Source organism: Mastacembelus armatus, chromosome 17 (genome assembly GCF_900324485.2).
Source record: "Mastacembelus armatus chromosome 17, fMasArm1.2, whole genome shotgun sequence".
NCBI classification, from domain to species: Eukaryota; Metazoa; Chordata; class Actinopteri; order Synbranchiformes; family Mastacembelidae; genus Mastacembelus; species Mastacembelus armatus.
In genome coordinates this window covers 21,091,524-21,109,114 of record NC_046649.1, presented here as the reverse complement: position 1 = coordinate 21,109,114, position 17,591 = coordinate 21,091,524, and the positions used below count along the sequence as shown (strand labels likewise).

The 17,591-nt window shown below is 41.9% G+C and overlaps 1 protein-coding gene across 2 annotated transcripts in view; it reads right to left on the bottom strand.

Moving 5' to 3' along the window:
* LOC113134012 (zinc finger E-box-binding homeobox 1-like) overlaps positions 1–15,288 on the bottom strand; it is a 61,002-nt gene extending 45,714 nt beyond the window's left edge. The window contains exon 1 of one of the 2 annotated variants that reach the window (XM_026313178.2): positions 15,191–15,288. In XM_026313178.2, the coding sequence (XP_026168963.1) occupies positions 15,191–15,248 (58 nt within the window). In that variant the 5' untranslated portion in view covers positions 15,249–15,288. Of the gene's footprint in view, positions 1–13,553; positions 13,742–15,190 lie in introns of those variants that run through there. The other variant, XM_026313179.2, reaches the window with a different exon arrangement.
* Between the last annotated feature and the right edge of the window lie 2,303 nt (positions 15,289–17,591).

Here is a 17,591-nt window from a genome sequence, read left to right as displayed (position 1 = left end):
GTGTATGTGTGTGTGTGTTTACCCAGCCACACAATGCAGGGAGGAGGGGGAAGGAAAACACAGGGACAGGCAGGACCTTCCGAACACAGTTTAGCAAAATATCAAGCATGTTCAGACTGCGAGTCGATGGAAATGTCATCGAGGCGAAGCAGCAAAGTGGCAACACTGTACAGGTGTATGGGCACACGGTGTATGCCAGACAAATATTTATAATTGCAACACCTTCAGGCCACAAATGTGCCCAATTTGCGATAACTATTAAAGAATACAGAGGGATTTAACTCCAGAACACCATGGACTCGTTGGTGTTTTTTTCCATTAGACGTTAAATCCTGACGTACTTTACTGCGTCTACAAGTGTGTGTATTAAAGTGACTGTGTGCACGTCTCAAGACTCAAATGAATGTGTGTGGCAATGAACATTACACATCAGGATCCATGTTTAAAACTAATTAAAAAGGAGCCTGCTAAGGTCAGGTCAAGTCAAAGGACTCATGAAGTCCTTTCAAGAAAACAGGCTTGACACAAAGTGCTTTAAATACAGAAATAAGAGCAGCAGCTCAAATTGAAAGTCATAAGACACAGCTTGAGAGAAAATATGTGTGCTCAGTCAGCTCGGTCTGTTAAGAAGTACTAGGCAGGGGTGTAGCTTTCCTCCCCCGAAGTGCGGTATAATATAATTGTGCTGAAGGGCTGCATGCTCACGCCATGGGAGGAGGTTTTATATCGAAGCCTGCCTGCTGTAACGGTGTCAGGTGGTATTTATGAGACTTGTAATGGGGCTGAAGCCCAGACACACCTGCTACACTGAGAAGGGTACACACACACACACACACACACACAAATCCACGCATACTGAGATGCAAACACAGCAAACCCTTGAGTTAGCTTGTTTTCTGTTGTCACCATGTGCATAAACACAATTAACCTGTCCTGAAAAAAAAAAAAAGGCAAGGGATTCAACAGCTTTTCCAAGATGTAGCTTGGAGCAGAAAATGTTAGGGTACATAATTTTAGGCTACAGTAACTGTCTATTCTGGATTCATTTGTCACATATTATATTATTATTACTGTCTCATATATATTCAACCTTTTCAACTAAGATGAGTTTATTTGAAGACCACGGTCACATGTTAATCAAATCAGATCTGCAACTGATTATCAATTAATCTGCCAATTAACTGTCTCCAGTTGTCTGTTGATCATTTGGTCTATAAAAATATAATCAAAAACAGACATAATTGATCTACACATCTGGTTTGCCAGTCCAATGGCACAAAAATGACCAGCTGTATAGAAATTAGATTTTTGTGAAATGTTAACAAATAGTATGACGGGGATTAGTGAAGATACTGAACACATTGAACTCTTAATATGTATTTGACTTGCTGTAAAAATGGCCCTGTTGTTAAGACTCTGGGCCTGTGCTGCCCTTTCTGTTACACTGTTAAAGTCAAAGTGATGAATGACTAAGGAGTGTCCACACAAACTCACTACAGGTTGGTGAGATTAACTCCAAGTATCTCTTAGCTCACATTAAGATGCCTGTTGCATGAGACTACAGGGGAAAACAAACAACGCTGATGAAACACAGTCAAGATGTAAAAGCTGCAGCCTTGGAGTTGCACCTGTGCCAGTTCTCTTATACCGATAACCCAAAAAGGAAAGCTGCAGCTCAGCCAGACTTCTACTTAGGTTTCATATTTAATGAGGGTAGGAAATTACACTTTTTGCCCAGTGACTACACTGGCTCATGGTTTCCAAATGTCAACAGACAATTTGGGGTGGCATGGCTGATACCAACAGTTTAAGACCAAGGTCAAAATATTTAAAAGATTTAAATTATTTTAACAGTAATGTTAGGCTAAAACATTTGGCAGAAAATCTGTTCTACCAAAACTGTTTATCTATATTAACCAACCATAAACAAAACTTTCATATCATGTCAATAAACTGTTACAATAAAACTGTAAGCTCTCCCCACTGGTGATGTGGTTTGACATCTGATGTTTACACTTCAATGCGCGAAGTGAAGATGACGGTTTACCTAGGCAGGTGTAAAGATAACAGAGTTTCCCCTACATTCACGCCATGCTTCAAGAAAAGAAGCACCAGTGCAAAGACAACATGTTGACATTAAGAATGTCAGCTTTTTACTGAATTTGCTACAGAAAATCAAAGATTTGCAAACACTAGGATCAACACAATGATGCTAGCAGGAGTACAAAGGAAGCCCAGTGAGGACACACAATAGATCCTGTCACTCCTGCCCTAACAGACACACCTCCATTAAAGTAAACAAGCATGCAACCATATACAGTCACAAACACAGTCTAATAATCCTTGAGCAGCAAGGCTTCACACCTATTGGCAAGCATGGTGATGCAAACTGGCTGATAGACATCATTCACATGCACACAGACACATATAGATGGAGCCAAAATCACTCTCAGACACACCAGTGCAAACACGGAAACAAAACGATGAGAAACCCTGCAGGGTCGTTGCTCCACCTCTCTCCTGGACTGAAGAGCTGACACCTCAGCAACCAGACTGATGCCAAAACCACTTTGATCAACAAAACTCTACTGAAGTGGCGTTCCCATGGCAGAAAAAGAATAATAATTATAGGAAAAGTAAATTGGAAGAGGTTTATTTTGGCCTTCTGTCTCCTGACCATTCTCAATCCAGTCACCAGGCTTCCCGCAGCTTCCCTCCATTTCCAGTTACCTGATCGGCCACCGCCCACTCACACACCTGTTCCCAGTTGCCTCGTCCTTGCTTTCATTATTTCTACCAGCCAGTTCCACCTGCTCCCTGCCCTGATCATTGTTGTCCTCAATGTGGTTTGTTCTGTGGAATCAAGTTCTCGCCATCTGCCTTCTGGTCTGTTTTTGATCCCTGTTGCTTGCGTGACTGTTTGCATCACCTGCACCTGCCTCCACCTGCCTGGACGCCTGGTCTTTATCATTTATTTTATTAAAACATCTTCACTGCATCTGTCAGTGTGTGTCTCTGTTTGGGTCCTCCCTTCCTGTAGCCTCGTACCACAACTGTGAAATAATGGTTTTTATCACTCAATAATCCCACTACTTTCTCAATAAATGTATTAATTGTGTGGGCTTTAAAGTCGAAGTGACATTTTCAAATTGCTTGAGTTTACTATTACATAAGACAAATAGCAAATCCTCACAAATGAGAAGCTTAAAACAATGTTTTTATGTCAAGCAACCAATCGACAAATTGCTTCAGACGGAAATGAACCATACACTTGCACAATAAGGGACCCCAGAAATCAAACATCATGTCCCTGTTCCAGTGAAATAAACAGCATGGATGTTAATTTGACATCCTGACTATTTTTGTATCTATTTTCTGTCGATGAAGGTTGAGTCTTAGTATAGCTAATTAACTAATGACAGTCCTGCAGTACTCAGTCCTGGTCCTGAAGGACCTAATCACCACCTACTTTCTATCTTTTCCAGGTCTACCAGCATCTGAGTAGCTGACTAGCTGTCAATCACAACTGAATATGATGTAGGCAGTAGAGAAAGATAAAAAAATATGTAGTGGACAATGTAAGCTTAAGATTTGCCCAACAGTTAAATGTAAATATAAATATAAAACACTCACACAATAGAAAATCTGATGGCCCACATCACATCTTTATATATTCATGGACTGACTATAGGCTGTGTCACTACTGTGTCACATGAATCAGTGATAGTAGAGAATCATACACTCAGATAAAAGGTGGAGTATGACTTTCAGGCCCTGCTGACACTCTGCCAACAACATGGTGGGGTGGTAATGTGGTTATTATCACAGCTCCGGTGCAAACGTGTTGCTTCATGCCTGCAACTCATCAAAAACCATGCACTCTTCTCACTCAGCAGCCGCCTCAATTACAGCAGCATCACCTCCAGCTCCGTCGTCCCTCCATCCTTCCAGTCTGGGTGTAATTCATCAAGGCAGGGTGGCCTCCATTAGTGCTCCTCCGCAGGGACAGGACAACCTCTAAAGCACAGCACTCAGGGAAGGCTCTGGGGTCCTGCACTTTACCCTAACAGCTTCATCAACGCTGCATCCCTACAGCCAGACACACACTCATTCCAAACACACACACAGACACACACACACACACAACCACTGTAGGGCCCAATTAGCAGCCATCACCTGTAATTCAATAACACTCTCTTTCTTTCAGCCTCTCCAGCTCTCTCGTTCACTCGACCATGAGTTTGCTTGCATGATTTACGAAGAATCATCCGCAATGTTCTCCTACATCAACAAACAAATCTAAATCTAAACTGACAGTTTATTAAGGGATCTGATTAAACCTGCGTACTTCGTTTGCAAGTAAGAGGTGTCTTCCACCTCCTTCACCCTGCTTTTCACTTTTACAAGCGTCATCCCTCGGGCTCCACACACTGCAAATCAAGCCCACAATACGCAGGATGGAAGAGAGACACAAAAAGAGATTCCCCACTGCATGTCTCTACTCAGCTTTTACTCAAATTCTCTGCTCCATTTCATGTGTTCACTCAACACCCATCCTGCAAGGCTGAAGAGAGAAATCAGAGTCAACAGCTCTGTCTCCATCCTGCTATAAAACTGATAGCATCACAATAAGTATGGAAACCTGTCTACAGAATGGAAACAGAAACATACTACTGTGGTGTATTTACAGGTACTAGATACAGGAAACCTTTATTCAAATGTATGCAAACTGAACGAAACGTTTAAAACCAACAAGAAGAAAACAATCAGGAACTAATACCAAACACAATTTTGGTTCCTAGTGCCAATCTCACTAAAATTTTGTGTTCAAGTGTAATTTCATGTTTTGGTGTACCCACTTTTCTTTAACTTGCTTCATTTATTTCTGCTCGAACAAACCACATTCACAAATACAGGCTCATTCTCTGGAGGATGCCATTCACTGTGCGACTGTAACTAATTTTTATTATCAACTCATCTACAGATTATATTCTTGAATAATTGTTTTGTCTATAAAACACCCAGAAAGAGAGAAAAAGGCCCATTATAATGTCCCAGAGCCCATCTTCAAGGTGCTTGTTTTGTCTGACCAACAGATAAAATTTGCAAAGATAAAAAAGTGAGAGACGTAGCAAATTTCCTCATTTGTAGAGCAGGAAATGTTGCAAATGTTCAGCATTTTTACTTAGAAAAGATTAAATCAAAGATTTATCACTTAATTGACTAATTTATTCAGCCCTGCAGTCCACAACCTGCTTTGTTTATTTCTACTTCAGTAGCACCTTGATCTAAAATACAGACTCAAATACTGGAGATGGCACAGGATGAATCTTAGAAAATACGCAGGCTACATCCATCAATGCTCATAAAACCAAATGTGGGGGGTAAAACAAGCACAGACTTGTTTTCTATGCAGGAATAATCTGCATGAAGTTTAAAAAAATAAAGGGAAACTGAACGGCTTGGTCCACAGCTTTACAATTCCCCTAAGACATAACTTTAACAAGATAGTAGAACTTGGATAAGCAAAGAAAATGTGTTGCTCCAGAAGTGAACTACTTCATTGTTCCCCAGTGTAGCAGGATCAGGAGAAAATAATTTATAAGTCAGTTAACTACAAAAACTATCAGGCCAGAAAGCTTTAGGTTCATGAAAGACAAGATTATTTTGAGTATGTGTGAACAGGAGATTAGTAAGAACACTTCACCCAAATTGCTTTGGAAAAAAAAAAAAGTTTAAAGAGGTGATTTGAGTATGGCTTCTCTGTGATAGACTCTCTGGCATTGGCTCCAGTGAACCCTCAATAAGATGAGCGATACAGATAAAAGATGTGTGGACGTATAAATGGTGGGTAGATCAATGTAACTTCCCAGCCAGCTGGTATATGAACAACGAGATCATTATACCTCTGTATCCAGGGCAACAAGTCACATATTCAGTACTGTCCACGTTGATTTTCTGCCTCAAGCAAGAACGAAAATATTTCTTAAAACATTTAATCAAATTTTGCTATTTCTGTGATGTCTCATTTATTAGACATTTGAAACAAAAATGACTCAAGTGGAAAAGCAGCTATAGTGTAAAGGAATAGAAATGAATCCCTCTACTGCGCTTTTAATCTAATTCCCTATTCCACTCCCACCTGTCCTGCTGCTGCTGCGCCCTCTGGGGCCCCTGGGGTGTCTTTAGTGAGCCAGGCCCCTCCTAACCCACCTGTCCACTGCTCATGATTTATGTCTCCTGAGACCGCAGGGGCTGCTGGGAGGTTGCCTCCCCTGCTCCTATGGTAGGTTTTACTTTTTACGTTTTTAAGCTTTATTCAAAACTAATCGGAATCCTTAAAGTATATTTGTTGGCTAGTGGTTTTACATAGCTTTGATTTGTTAAAATGGCAAAATCTGAAATCAGAAAAAAACATACATACCCTGGTTGTTAATGTAAAGCAAAATGTTTGTATGAAAATAATGTGTCACCTGTGTAAAGCAGTAAAGCATGGTGACAGCTCACAAAGGAATATACCACAATAATCTCTGGTTTCACCACCTCGTCTTGTTCCTTTGTTGATGAGATGGAATTACACAAATCAACGTATTATCTTGATGCACATGCACATGGTTAATTGCTCATGTTAATGCCAACCTATCATCCTCAACAGAAGAAACAAGCAGCGGCTCGGTCAACGCAGGGCGAGAACTGAGTGTCAGAGGACAGAGAGCATGACTGTAGCTGCAGTGCTAACGTTCATGAAGGTATTAATGATACCGCCTGCTTAGAGTATGGATGCGTTTTACTGGTGTTGAACAATTTCCTGAACTGATAAAGTTGGCACGACAGCGTTTGTACATCCCCAGGACATCTGTTCCAGCTGAGCAGGTGTTTCCAGCAGCTGTAGTAATGTTAGCTGCTCCACTCCCAGTACCAGTCCCCTTCTACTTAATGTGAAAGTGTGGCCAAACTTCTCAGTGGTCCTGCATGTCTAACATGTTTAGTCTGATCTAATGTATGTTGCTCTGTTTAACAGTCTGGATTTTGTCTGGTGAAAGGTGATTGTTGATGTGGCCTGCAATCGATAAAGGAAATCGATTAAAATCGGTGCCTAATCAAATCCAGTAGCCGATTACAGGCAAGTGGCATAACACTTCATTTACTAACATATGCAGAATATAGCTTTTTAATATTTGTTTTCTAACTTATGTTTTGGAGATATTTTAATTATATATTTTAGCACCTTATTTGTACGTTTAATTGGTATTGATAAGTGTGCATGCACCAGAAGGACTGCTGCCCAATTTTGTTGTACTCTGTGCAATGACAATAAAAGAATCCATCTGTCTTAGTCTGAACTCTACAGCGCCCTCAGCTGTGGCTGAGTGTTGTGGCTGAAAGCAGGCAGCAGCTTCAGGCTCCTCTGAGCTCGGGGAGCCTGCAGCCTCTGTTCTGCTTCTCAGGCAGCAGGAGAAAAAAGAGGATGGCAGGATATGCAAATTGTACCACTACCAAAGGAGGGACAGGAGTTTCCCACCGGCTGAGTGTGAAAGAGTGCTCCCCCTCTCCCACACACACAGGGCTTTGAATAGGTCTCTTTCTTTTGACACACACTGGCCTGCATGCACACATATCCCACACAATCACAGAACCCCAAATTAACCAACATAACACTCATGCAAATAAACAGATGCACTCATATATGGACACACGTGCATTATTTGAGCATATAAACTGGAGCCCTGCACCACAGCATGTCTTCACAGCTCAGACTTGGTTAGCAGCACAGCATAGATTAAAGTTTTAGCTGTAAACTGCTGGGGGAGCCTCTTGAGAGCATGAATATTCAGGTGGCTGAATGAGACTATGAAGGCAACAGCAAAGCAGGTTACTTTTGGAAATGATTTAGGCCGTCTATAAGAAAAGGTGCTTATACGAGTTTGGCAGTTCCTCTGAGATTTAATGCACCGGTGGTGCTGGAGGTAAATTTCAGTTCTGGTTCCACATTTGCCTTTGTTTTCAGCGTAGGTGGCAGTGAGCAAACCTGGTCTTCACAACATCAATTTTAGAGTTCAGAGCAGGATTTGGCTTTACTACAATCTCATTTTAACACTACACACTATAGGCAGAAAATGGATCTTTCTACTTTTTGTCTGAGCTTTTCATTCTTAGCACGGCCCACGTTTTCACACATTATATTTTTTAAAAAGTACAGCAGCTTTAAACTTTCAGCATCTTTGTGTGTTACAATCAATTATGTCAGCAAATGGGCAGCAAGATTTCCCCCGAATTATCCAGAAAGAACACGCATTAAATTCTTAATTTCTCTTAAGGACAGTGATTGTAATGACAAGGTTCAGCAGCACTCCTCCGTGCTTTAACATTACTGTAAATAGTCTGACTTCTAGTGTTGCACACCTGATACAATTAAGTTGTTGTTTAACCCTGAATTGAGTCCGGTGTGCAAGGACTGCATCCAGAACATCTCTCAGTGGGGACAGGTTTTGGAGCACTGAGAACACTTTAGTTAACTTTACTACAATATGTTGTTATGAACTGATGTCCAAAAAGCATTGTGCAGTGTCCTTGTGTGCCTTGGTGTGTTCTGTGGGACAACAAAGCTTGAGGGCTGCTCCACTGACCTATAACCTCTGTGTGGAGGGCTGGGTGGGTGTGTGGGGTTTGAGGAGCTGGCTACACTAAAGATATGGATAACCTACAGTTTTGAATTTCGAAAGTCTGCCACGCAGGTTTCAGAATTATTTTGACTTCTCGATAGAGCACAGCCTGAATGACATGACTACGTGCTCTCAGTTTCGTTTTAAATCAGAGGGCAGCGCACCATTTCCCTTCCACCTCCACTAAAAATAGTTCACGTGTTGAGTGTTCATGAGTGGCCTGGGGCACATCACACCTGCATGACAAGAGGTGTATCTCTGCTTGTTCATATGTTTTAGCCATTTTCCGTTTGATTGAGTCATTTTCTGTCTATGCAGTTCAGTTAATGAAGTGTTTCTGACTGTGGCTGCTTTGTTTGGTATAGATTACATCTGCAACTTTCCTAAACCAACCATGTACATCTGCTCATATATCATGTACCTTACTGCTGCTATGTGAAACCCCTATAGAAACAAACACTTCCATCTTTAGCTTATGAATGATTAAAAAAAAGCATCAGATAACCTCAAATGCCATAAGTTGTATTTTTAGGTTTGCGGGTTTCACAGGAAAAAATGTTGTTCTAATACATTATAAAATATTTGTTTTATATTTTTATCAAAGGACATTCAGACTACTTTCTCTGATTTAAGCTGCTACAGTCAGATGTGGGGGTGTATATCGTTTATAACCTTTTAAACTTGACTTGCGTGACTGTTTTTCTGTATCGAGTCATGTGCCTTTACTTTCCACGTCTGATCTCTCAAGGTGCTTCTATCGGCCAACGTCATCTCGATGAAACGCAACAGCATCAGTAGGATCCAGTGATTTTCCCTCACAGCACCATGTTAATGCATGTAAATCCAAACAAGCAGGCCTGTGTTGTTATGCAAAGCCTGGAGGAAAGTAGCATTTTCCCACTTTCATGCTAACACACACACACATTCCCTCTCGCTCTTTGTTACACATACACACACTATTCAATTAGTCACAGAAGCAGCATCAGTAGCCCTGATGCACCTCCCCCTCTGGACCATAAAAGGCGATGGGAGGGCTTAATGCTGACTTGCTAAAGACATCCTGTAGTGCTTTGTCATTCCACAGGCCCATTTGTGTGAGGGGGAAACACGTGCACACACACACACACACACACACACACACAGCCCCAGGCTCTTTAGCACAAGGAGAAAGTAACCTGAATGACTACGGGTCATGGATCAATTAACTGCTACTGTTGACCACAACCATGTCTAATAGCACTCAGGACTGCTTCCCTGTCACTGCCATCGTACTAACAGACAACAAAGGTGGAGGTGTGCTTAGATATTCACATCTCTCCCAGATGATGGTAGACTGAAGATAAAACTGTAAAAACACTGTTCCTTCATATAACAAAGGTGTAGGCTCTGCACAGGAATATAAACTGCAGGGTCCAGCAACAAAAAGAAGTTGATTTAATGTAATTTCATTTATTTATTGTGGCTATGCATCATAGCAGCTATTATTTGATATCAGACTGATCTAATGCACCAGAATGAACCCAGCCTATGGCAAAGCATGTTAGCTACAAACAAATTATTTGGTATTACCTCAGAGATAGGACACATCTCCTCTGCTCTGCGGGTAGCTGTAACTGGAGCACCTTAGGGTGACCTCAAGAAACTTCATGCACAAAGGCAAAACGAGCCTATAAAACAACGGTGCAGCTTTTGTTTTTAACCAGTTTGTTGTTTAAGGGAGTGTGCTTGTACAAAGCCTTCTGAGCTTTTTAAGCTTTCCACATTGGTAAACAGAATGTAGTCCCATACACACAGAAAAGGCAAGCACAGTTCAAGCACCATAGTCCTTATTAGATGATGCAGAGCTTCCTTGTACAACACTGTATTTAAGTGTCAGCATCTTCAGGGGGGAGCTGAATAAGTAACAAGCAGGAAAAAATGCTACTCATCTACGTATCAAAGAGTTCCCTGATCAAAGAGCGCAGCATATTCCTTTAAAACTGTCATTTAAAGCTCCTTCATAGCAACGAATATCTCCTTTATGTCACAGTGACCTGATACAACTGATAGAAAACTGCAATCACTGAATAAAGTAATTAAAAACCCGACACCTGTCTGTGAATGCAGCACTGTCACAACGAGTAAAGACAGTTTTTTAAATCCATGTAGGCCTGAGGATTGTTACAATATGTAAAAATGGACAACATTTTTAGCACGGCATACAGCCTGGTAACATAAGCGAGACCAAGACAAACACAATCCTCCTCACCAGCCACTCCAAGTACCATTTCTCCAGAGGACAGGAGGACCGAGCCTGGTCAAGGCTGAGCTCTGGCTGGCTTGTGCAGCCCAAGCCTGGGAGTAGGCTGCTGTGTTTATCCTGTCAAGGTATGTTAACACCACGCCACATTCCTGTAGTCCCAAAATTGCAGTGTTAGATTACAGCCTAGCTGAGAGCGCACACACAAACATGGAGCACTTTAAAGCAACAGGAAAGGCCTTGGATGACGAAACCAAAGCTGTACCAGGAGGGCCAACACCTGCCATTTACAGTACGAGTGCAGAGGCTTAGCATGTGGAGGAGCAGAGAAGGAAATCATTAAACCTGCTGCTCCATATTTGCTTCTCTGCTCTTTTACTCTTCTGTACATGTGTGTCTGGATCATTGTTTACTGCACGGTGCATGTGCATACTACTCACTCAAATGTACAGTGTAAAGTGTGGTAATCATTTCCTTTCACTGAGGGAAATCTGATTTGTAGGGGTCTCTGCAGGCCTATGGCAGAATGACACTCCTCGTGTGTGCTGCTTTTATATCAGTACAGTCATAGTAACTCTCTGTTGGGAAATTCTTTCTGTAGAGACGTAGAGCGAGGTTAACTGACTGCCAAGTATCATTAAGATCAGGAAGGTTAGGGTTAGTTTATTGGATAGGTGAGAAGAATGCCGTTTGAACTTGGGCAGCACAATATAACACAGGGGTAAGTAACCCTGCTCCTTGAGGGCTGGTAGGCCACTATCCCTGCCAACTGGTGATTACCTGGATCAGGTGTGTTCAGCCTATCACAAGCTGGAAGATACCAATTCACTCTGTCTTCCCCCATTCCACCTTCAGCTCAGATGGTATTTTCCAGCTTCTGATTGGTTGAACACACCTGATCCAGGTAATCGGCAATAGGTAGGGCAGGGATAGCTGGAAAACAAGAAGGGTAGTGGCACTTGAAGAGCATGGGTTTCCCACCCCTGACATGCTCACACATGTCAAAATATTTAAGAACAAACTGAGTCTGGGCTGTGGTTCATATCCAGCTTTTGTCTTCATTTGTTCCTAGCCATTTTTAACACCAGAGAAATAATAACAGCAAAAAGCATAGACAGTGTTTATTTTAAACTACTGGGAGTACAGCTGCCCTTCTGCTCTGCCTCTAAACACAGACAATGACGGATTATCTAATCTGTCAGATAACAACCTACTAATGATTTTGTTAACAGCTCTGGCTCACTTAAGGCATAACTGTGCCACTAAAACACAAAGCTAACATCAACACTGTGGTTTGGAGGGAGTGGTGAGATGGTGTGTGTCTCCTTAATACACGTCATGTAAGGTGCAAAATTACAGGTCCCAACTAAATCCACTACAGCGGTCAGCCTTATTACAGATTCCTGTGAACATGTCTTGTAATTTGGGGACATCTATGATTATCTTCATAATATTTTGCCTTATATTGTTGTCACAGTCATCCACAGTAGAGCTGCAATGACTAATCAGGTCAAAATGCTATTTGAATATGCCATTTTGGGCTCTGGTAAAGTCTCCTGGGTATTTCTCAGTACCATCTGACATTTAAAAACAAGAAAAATAATCCATTCATTGATTTGCAGATTAGATAGAATTTAAAATGCAACAAAAACATCCATATTAAACCACATCTACAGTCACCAGAGGATTATTATTAGTTATTATTAGCACAAACTGAAAACTTTTGTGACATTATGGGTAGACAGCATCAGCAGCTGTCTGCCTCATCATGATGATGACAGGCTGGAGGTCATGGTACATTAGCACAGGCTAATGTTTGGCACATCAGCTCGACTGAAACTCAAAAACAAAACCAAAAAAATAAAACTGGCTGTGAAGGAGCAGCCTGTTTCCAGTGGATGTAAACTGAGAAAAACACACGTCTGAACTGAGGAGGTCGGAAATGAGAAGGATCAGGAGTTTGACTTGTAGCAGATGAAAGGGTGCGCACTGAAACACAGCACCTCTTGCCATCTTGATTGTGCGCCCCTTCAGACGGACCAGGGCGCGCTCTCATAACGTTATAATCTAATTTAACATTATATTCTTGAACATAATATATAATATATCTAATAATATCTAATCCCGTCAGGTATTTATTGTTCAAACGGCGAGGATAAACGGGTAAAATACACCTTTATAGGTGTTGCATCACCTTGCGTACCTGGCTGTCTCCGGTCCAGAAAAAAGCAGCAACCCCGCCTTCACTGCAGTAATGGTACTGACCGCCATTCCCTTCCGCGCACCGATCAGGAAACTGTATAACGAATTACAGCCACACAATAGATGGAAAGGAGAGGTTTGACTGTGAGCCTGTTATGGCACACGGTGGGCAATAACACACGGATAACCACCTTATGCACCGCTCGTGTCCTGGGCACAGAAACACACGCAAACACACGGAGGTGCAGGGCGCACTCGACCAGACGAGGAAACCAGCGCACAAAAAGACACAGAAGGGAAGATAAAACATGCACAAGTGGGTCAGAAATGTGTGTGGATGAGATAAATCCCGCGAGAATGGATGGAGGCGAGCATCCATGCGAAGCTGACACGGCACACGGTGAAAACTACAAAAAAAAAAAAAAAAAAAAAAAAAAAATCATCTCTACCTGCACAAGTTGACATTTAGAGCGGTTTTCCTGGCTCGTCACGATACACGGAGCCTTTAGGAAACGGAGACCAGATCCGGTTCAGTTCACGGTCGAGAGCCGCAGGTGTTCTCTCTGTCTCTTTCTAGGCCATTTGTCAGCCCCGTTATCCGCGTTCAGGTAAACATGATGATGATGATGGTGATGATGGCTCCTGTACGGACGCACAGTCACCGTCGTGTCGTCAGCAGGAGGAAAAAAAAAGGTGCTTTCCAGCCTGTCGCCTCGCACACACCGTGCCTCATAACGGCGACCGAAAAATATATATATATTTATGGGCTTACCTTTTTTATTGGCTGTCACGGTGTAAGAGGGGGGGGGGACAGGTAAGACACCGTCCAATGAGGGACTCTGCTCCAGTGGGTTGTCTAAATTTAAAGTTATTACACCAACCCACGTTTAAATTATTTTTATATCCTTTAGTTCATAACAGGTGGACGCAAAATACCTTATTGTGCCCCAACAGCTACTCTGAGATCATTTTTAAGATGATATTTCCATCGGATGATTATTTCAACCACATGACGACATTTACAAATACTACAAACCTAAATAAGGTAAATATGTCAACAATAAAACGCTAAGTCCGTATTTGGAAATAAGGTGATTCTTAGCCTACCCATACAACCTGAAAAAAAAAAAACCAAAACACTTAAATCGTCTTTAATGTTTCAAATGCAGCCAAAAACAACATTTACCTTCAACACTGACAAACCCGATTCCACTGGTGCAAGAAACAATAACCGAAAATGTGCAATAATTGCGATTTGCCGGACAACCAACACAAAAAAACACGGCGAATAACAAAAATCGCTGGATTAACGAAGCTAAACTGGTGTGGGCTATGAGGAAATGCAGGCAGGCATGAAAATGAATTTGCCAAATCTACTTTTTTTTTTTTTTTTTGCAGAATCAACGACATAATTTCCACTCTTACCTTAACTAAGGGAACATGTGGTGGTGCAGCTGTAGCAGGGAGGGGTGAAGCGCAGATAAAATAAACATCCACCTCTTTGCCATCACTACAACACCCATGAATCCGACCAAAAAAAAAAAAAAAAACCCCACGCATTCACCGCAACTGCTCCATCAAAACAAACAGCTAAAGTTGAATTATCCTGAAAATCCTGAGCGACAAGACGAACCGTCCGAAATGAAACTCAAACCTCGCCCTAAAAATTTCATACAGGGAACAAACTGCGGGCCACGTTGTTACGCGAAAGCCCCGCAACCTGCCGCCAAGTGTTGCTGCGAGTGGAAAAGTGGCAGAAAAGTAGAGAAGCAAAGACGGTGGAAAGTGGAGGAAACTAAAAAAAATAGAGACAAGTATGAAGCGCACCTCGGGTTATTATAACAGGCGGATAACGGTTCGCTCAGGCAGGCGGCCCCGAGCACCGCCAGGCGGAGAGAGAGAGGCCGGCCAGGTATAACGGTACACCGAGACGCTGGGATAGGACCACACTAATACTCAACAAAAGTCGCCGAAACCAGCTCCAAGTCAGCACCAGAAAGTCTCCGGGAGGAGTTTACCGAGGGAGCGGCTCTCGGGCAGCCCGCCTGGGTCGCCCAGCGGCGGTTACGGAGGGGTCTGGACTTACCGCTGCTCCTCCTCGGGTTCGCCTGTTTTCTGCGCTTACACCTGGGGCCATCCGCCATGATCCTCTCGCTGAGTCTGAAACGCAGCCGCTCGCGAGTCACCTCCTCCCTCCTCCTCCTCCTCACCCTCCTCACCCCTCCCCTCCCTTCCCCCTGTCCGCTTTACGACATCACCTTCCCCCCGCAAAAAAAAAAAAAACAAAAAAACACCTGGTTTGCGACACACTGGCCGCTTTTACGGTATCACCTTCAGGAACACCTCAGCACATGGCCCCTCCTACTGGCCGCACATGGGTGTGTGCGCTCTGAAGGCTGTGTCCAAACGGTGGTCCTACCCCCCTGCCAGGGTCGGCCCGGAACCGTCTGTGCTCCTGCTGAGAACAACAAAAAAATAAAACAAGGTGATTCTGCACAGGTCGACATGAGAGAAGAATTAAAGGGATGTGGGTTTTTAAAGGTGGTGCAACACAAGTCCTGCTTTTAAAATCCTCCCTGGGTGCAGTATTAAAAGTAAAAATACTCATTATGCAAAAAAATAGTCCCCTGCCAGTATATTTTATATGATATATGAAGGATTGTTAACACTATTACACTTATTATATGATATATGAAGGGCTGTTAACACTGATGTGTCAGTTAAAGCTGCAGTATTTTAGCTGTGTGGCCACACAAGGTGAAGTTAATTTTGACTACTTTATGTACAGGTAACAGGAGTAAGGCCCCTCCGAAAGGTCACGAGATAAATCAGAGGGGTGGTGAGCTGATTAATGTGCTGCTTCATATTTGTAGTCATTTCTGGACTTTCTGTGTCTGAAAAAATTGATAATTTTACCAGTTTGGGCCTTGAACACTGAAACTGTCTAAGAAGTGTAGAAGAAAAATCTCTCATGTTGACACCTGAAGGCATCACAAGCCAAAATGGTTGTGAATTACTGCTTTCATCTTAATGCACTGTATTTAAGAAGATTATTCTACAGACGTGATGCCTTAATCTGACAGTTTAGTAGTAACTCACTCAGGTAAATGCAGTGATGAGTAGAATTAGAAGCCAACGTAAAATGGACTGACAGAAAACAGAAAATTTACTCCAATTTACAGCCAGTTTAAGTGCTGTACTTATTTTTAAGGAATATGTATATTACTTGAGTTCTTTATACCTCTACTGTAACTCTTAGTACACAGATGTTGTACCACTGTATAAAAATACTTTTACAAATGAAAGTCACACATTCAAAGTTAAATGAAAAACACAAAAGTATCAACATATATATGTGAAGTACCAAAAGTAAAACTCCTCCTTGTTCAGAAAGGCCCATTTAAAAAAAACATATACCCTACTGTTAGATTATTATTATTGTTGTAATAATATGTGGTGGTCTGATGTTAAATGTATTGCATACTGTTGGGTAGTATAGTCAAACAATACACCACAATTTATTTGTTGATTGTATTTTGTATAATTAATATGCAGAACAACATGTAACTAAGTTAAAAAAAATAAATACATTGGAGTAAAAATATAGTGGCATAAGTTATTCAAGTAATAAAGTACATCTTGGGCACATGTACTTATTTTCTATGCACCACAAATTAAAAGAAAGAGAAATGTAGTCGAGTACATGTTCGCTTAAGGAAATAATTAGCAAACAAAAAGTTTTCTTCTCAGGATTCCTGGAAGATATTTGTTTTTTGTTCAAATAAGCAGCAACATGTAACTAATAGCATCCAGATTTCTAAGAACATGCATCCAAAACTGTAAGAACTGTTGTGAAATGTTCTCTCCAGCCAGACTGTAAGGAAACAAAGTGCATGGAGAGCAGGCAGTCATGGGTTTTCTGTGTCATCTGATGGGCAGTGTTCTTCCATTTAGCAGAACCAACACAATCCAGGTCACTCTTTTTTCTTCCCATCCCAAAAATGACGCAGCTTCGTGTCCCATCTTCCTCACCGTTTCATCACTCACTCATTCTTTATTTCACAAGATCAAAGACGGTGGATCTAGTTCTCCTTGCATCTCATTTGTTTGAACTGAAACACACTCCTATCCCAGCTTGCATGGAAAGAAAGCTCTCCCGTTCCTGTTGTGTGTGGTATCAGATTTTCCTTCTGAGTCATAAAGTAGTTCAACATGTTATCTGCTATTTCTGTTGAATGTGAAATACACTGCAGAGGCTGTTGGATGCTGCTTTCATTCCCAGTAGTGGGCCTATGCTCAGTATTGTACCTCAAAGTCAAAGTGTTGATTTATTGATGTTGAAATGCAGCATATGACGTGTGTAAAGAAAGCACAACATTCGAAGCAACAAGTTAAGAAAACCTGAATCAAGAAATACATGCTCACAAATACGTGAAGCACAGTTGTGTCCTCAGCAGGGACAGAAGTTCAATGGTAGCACGCAGCAG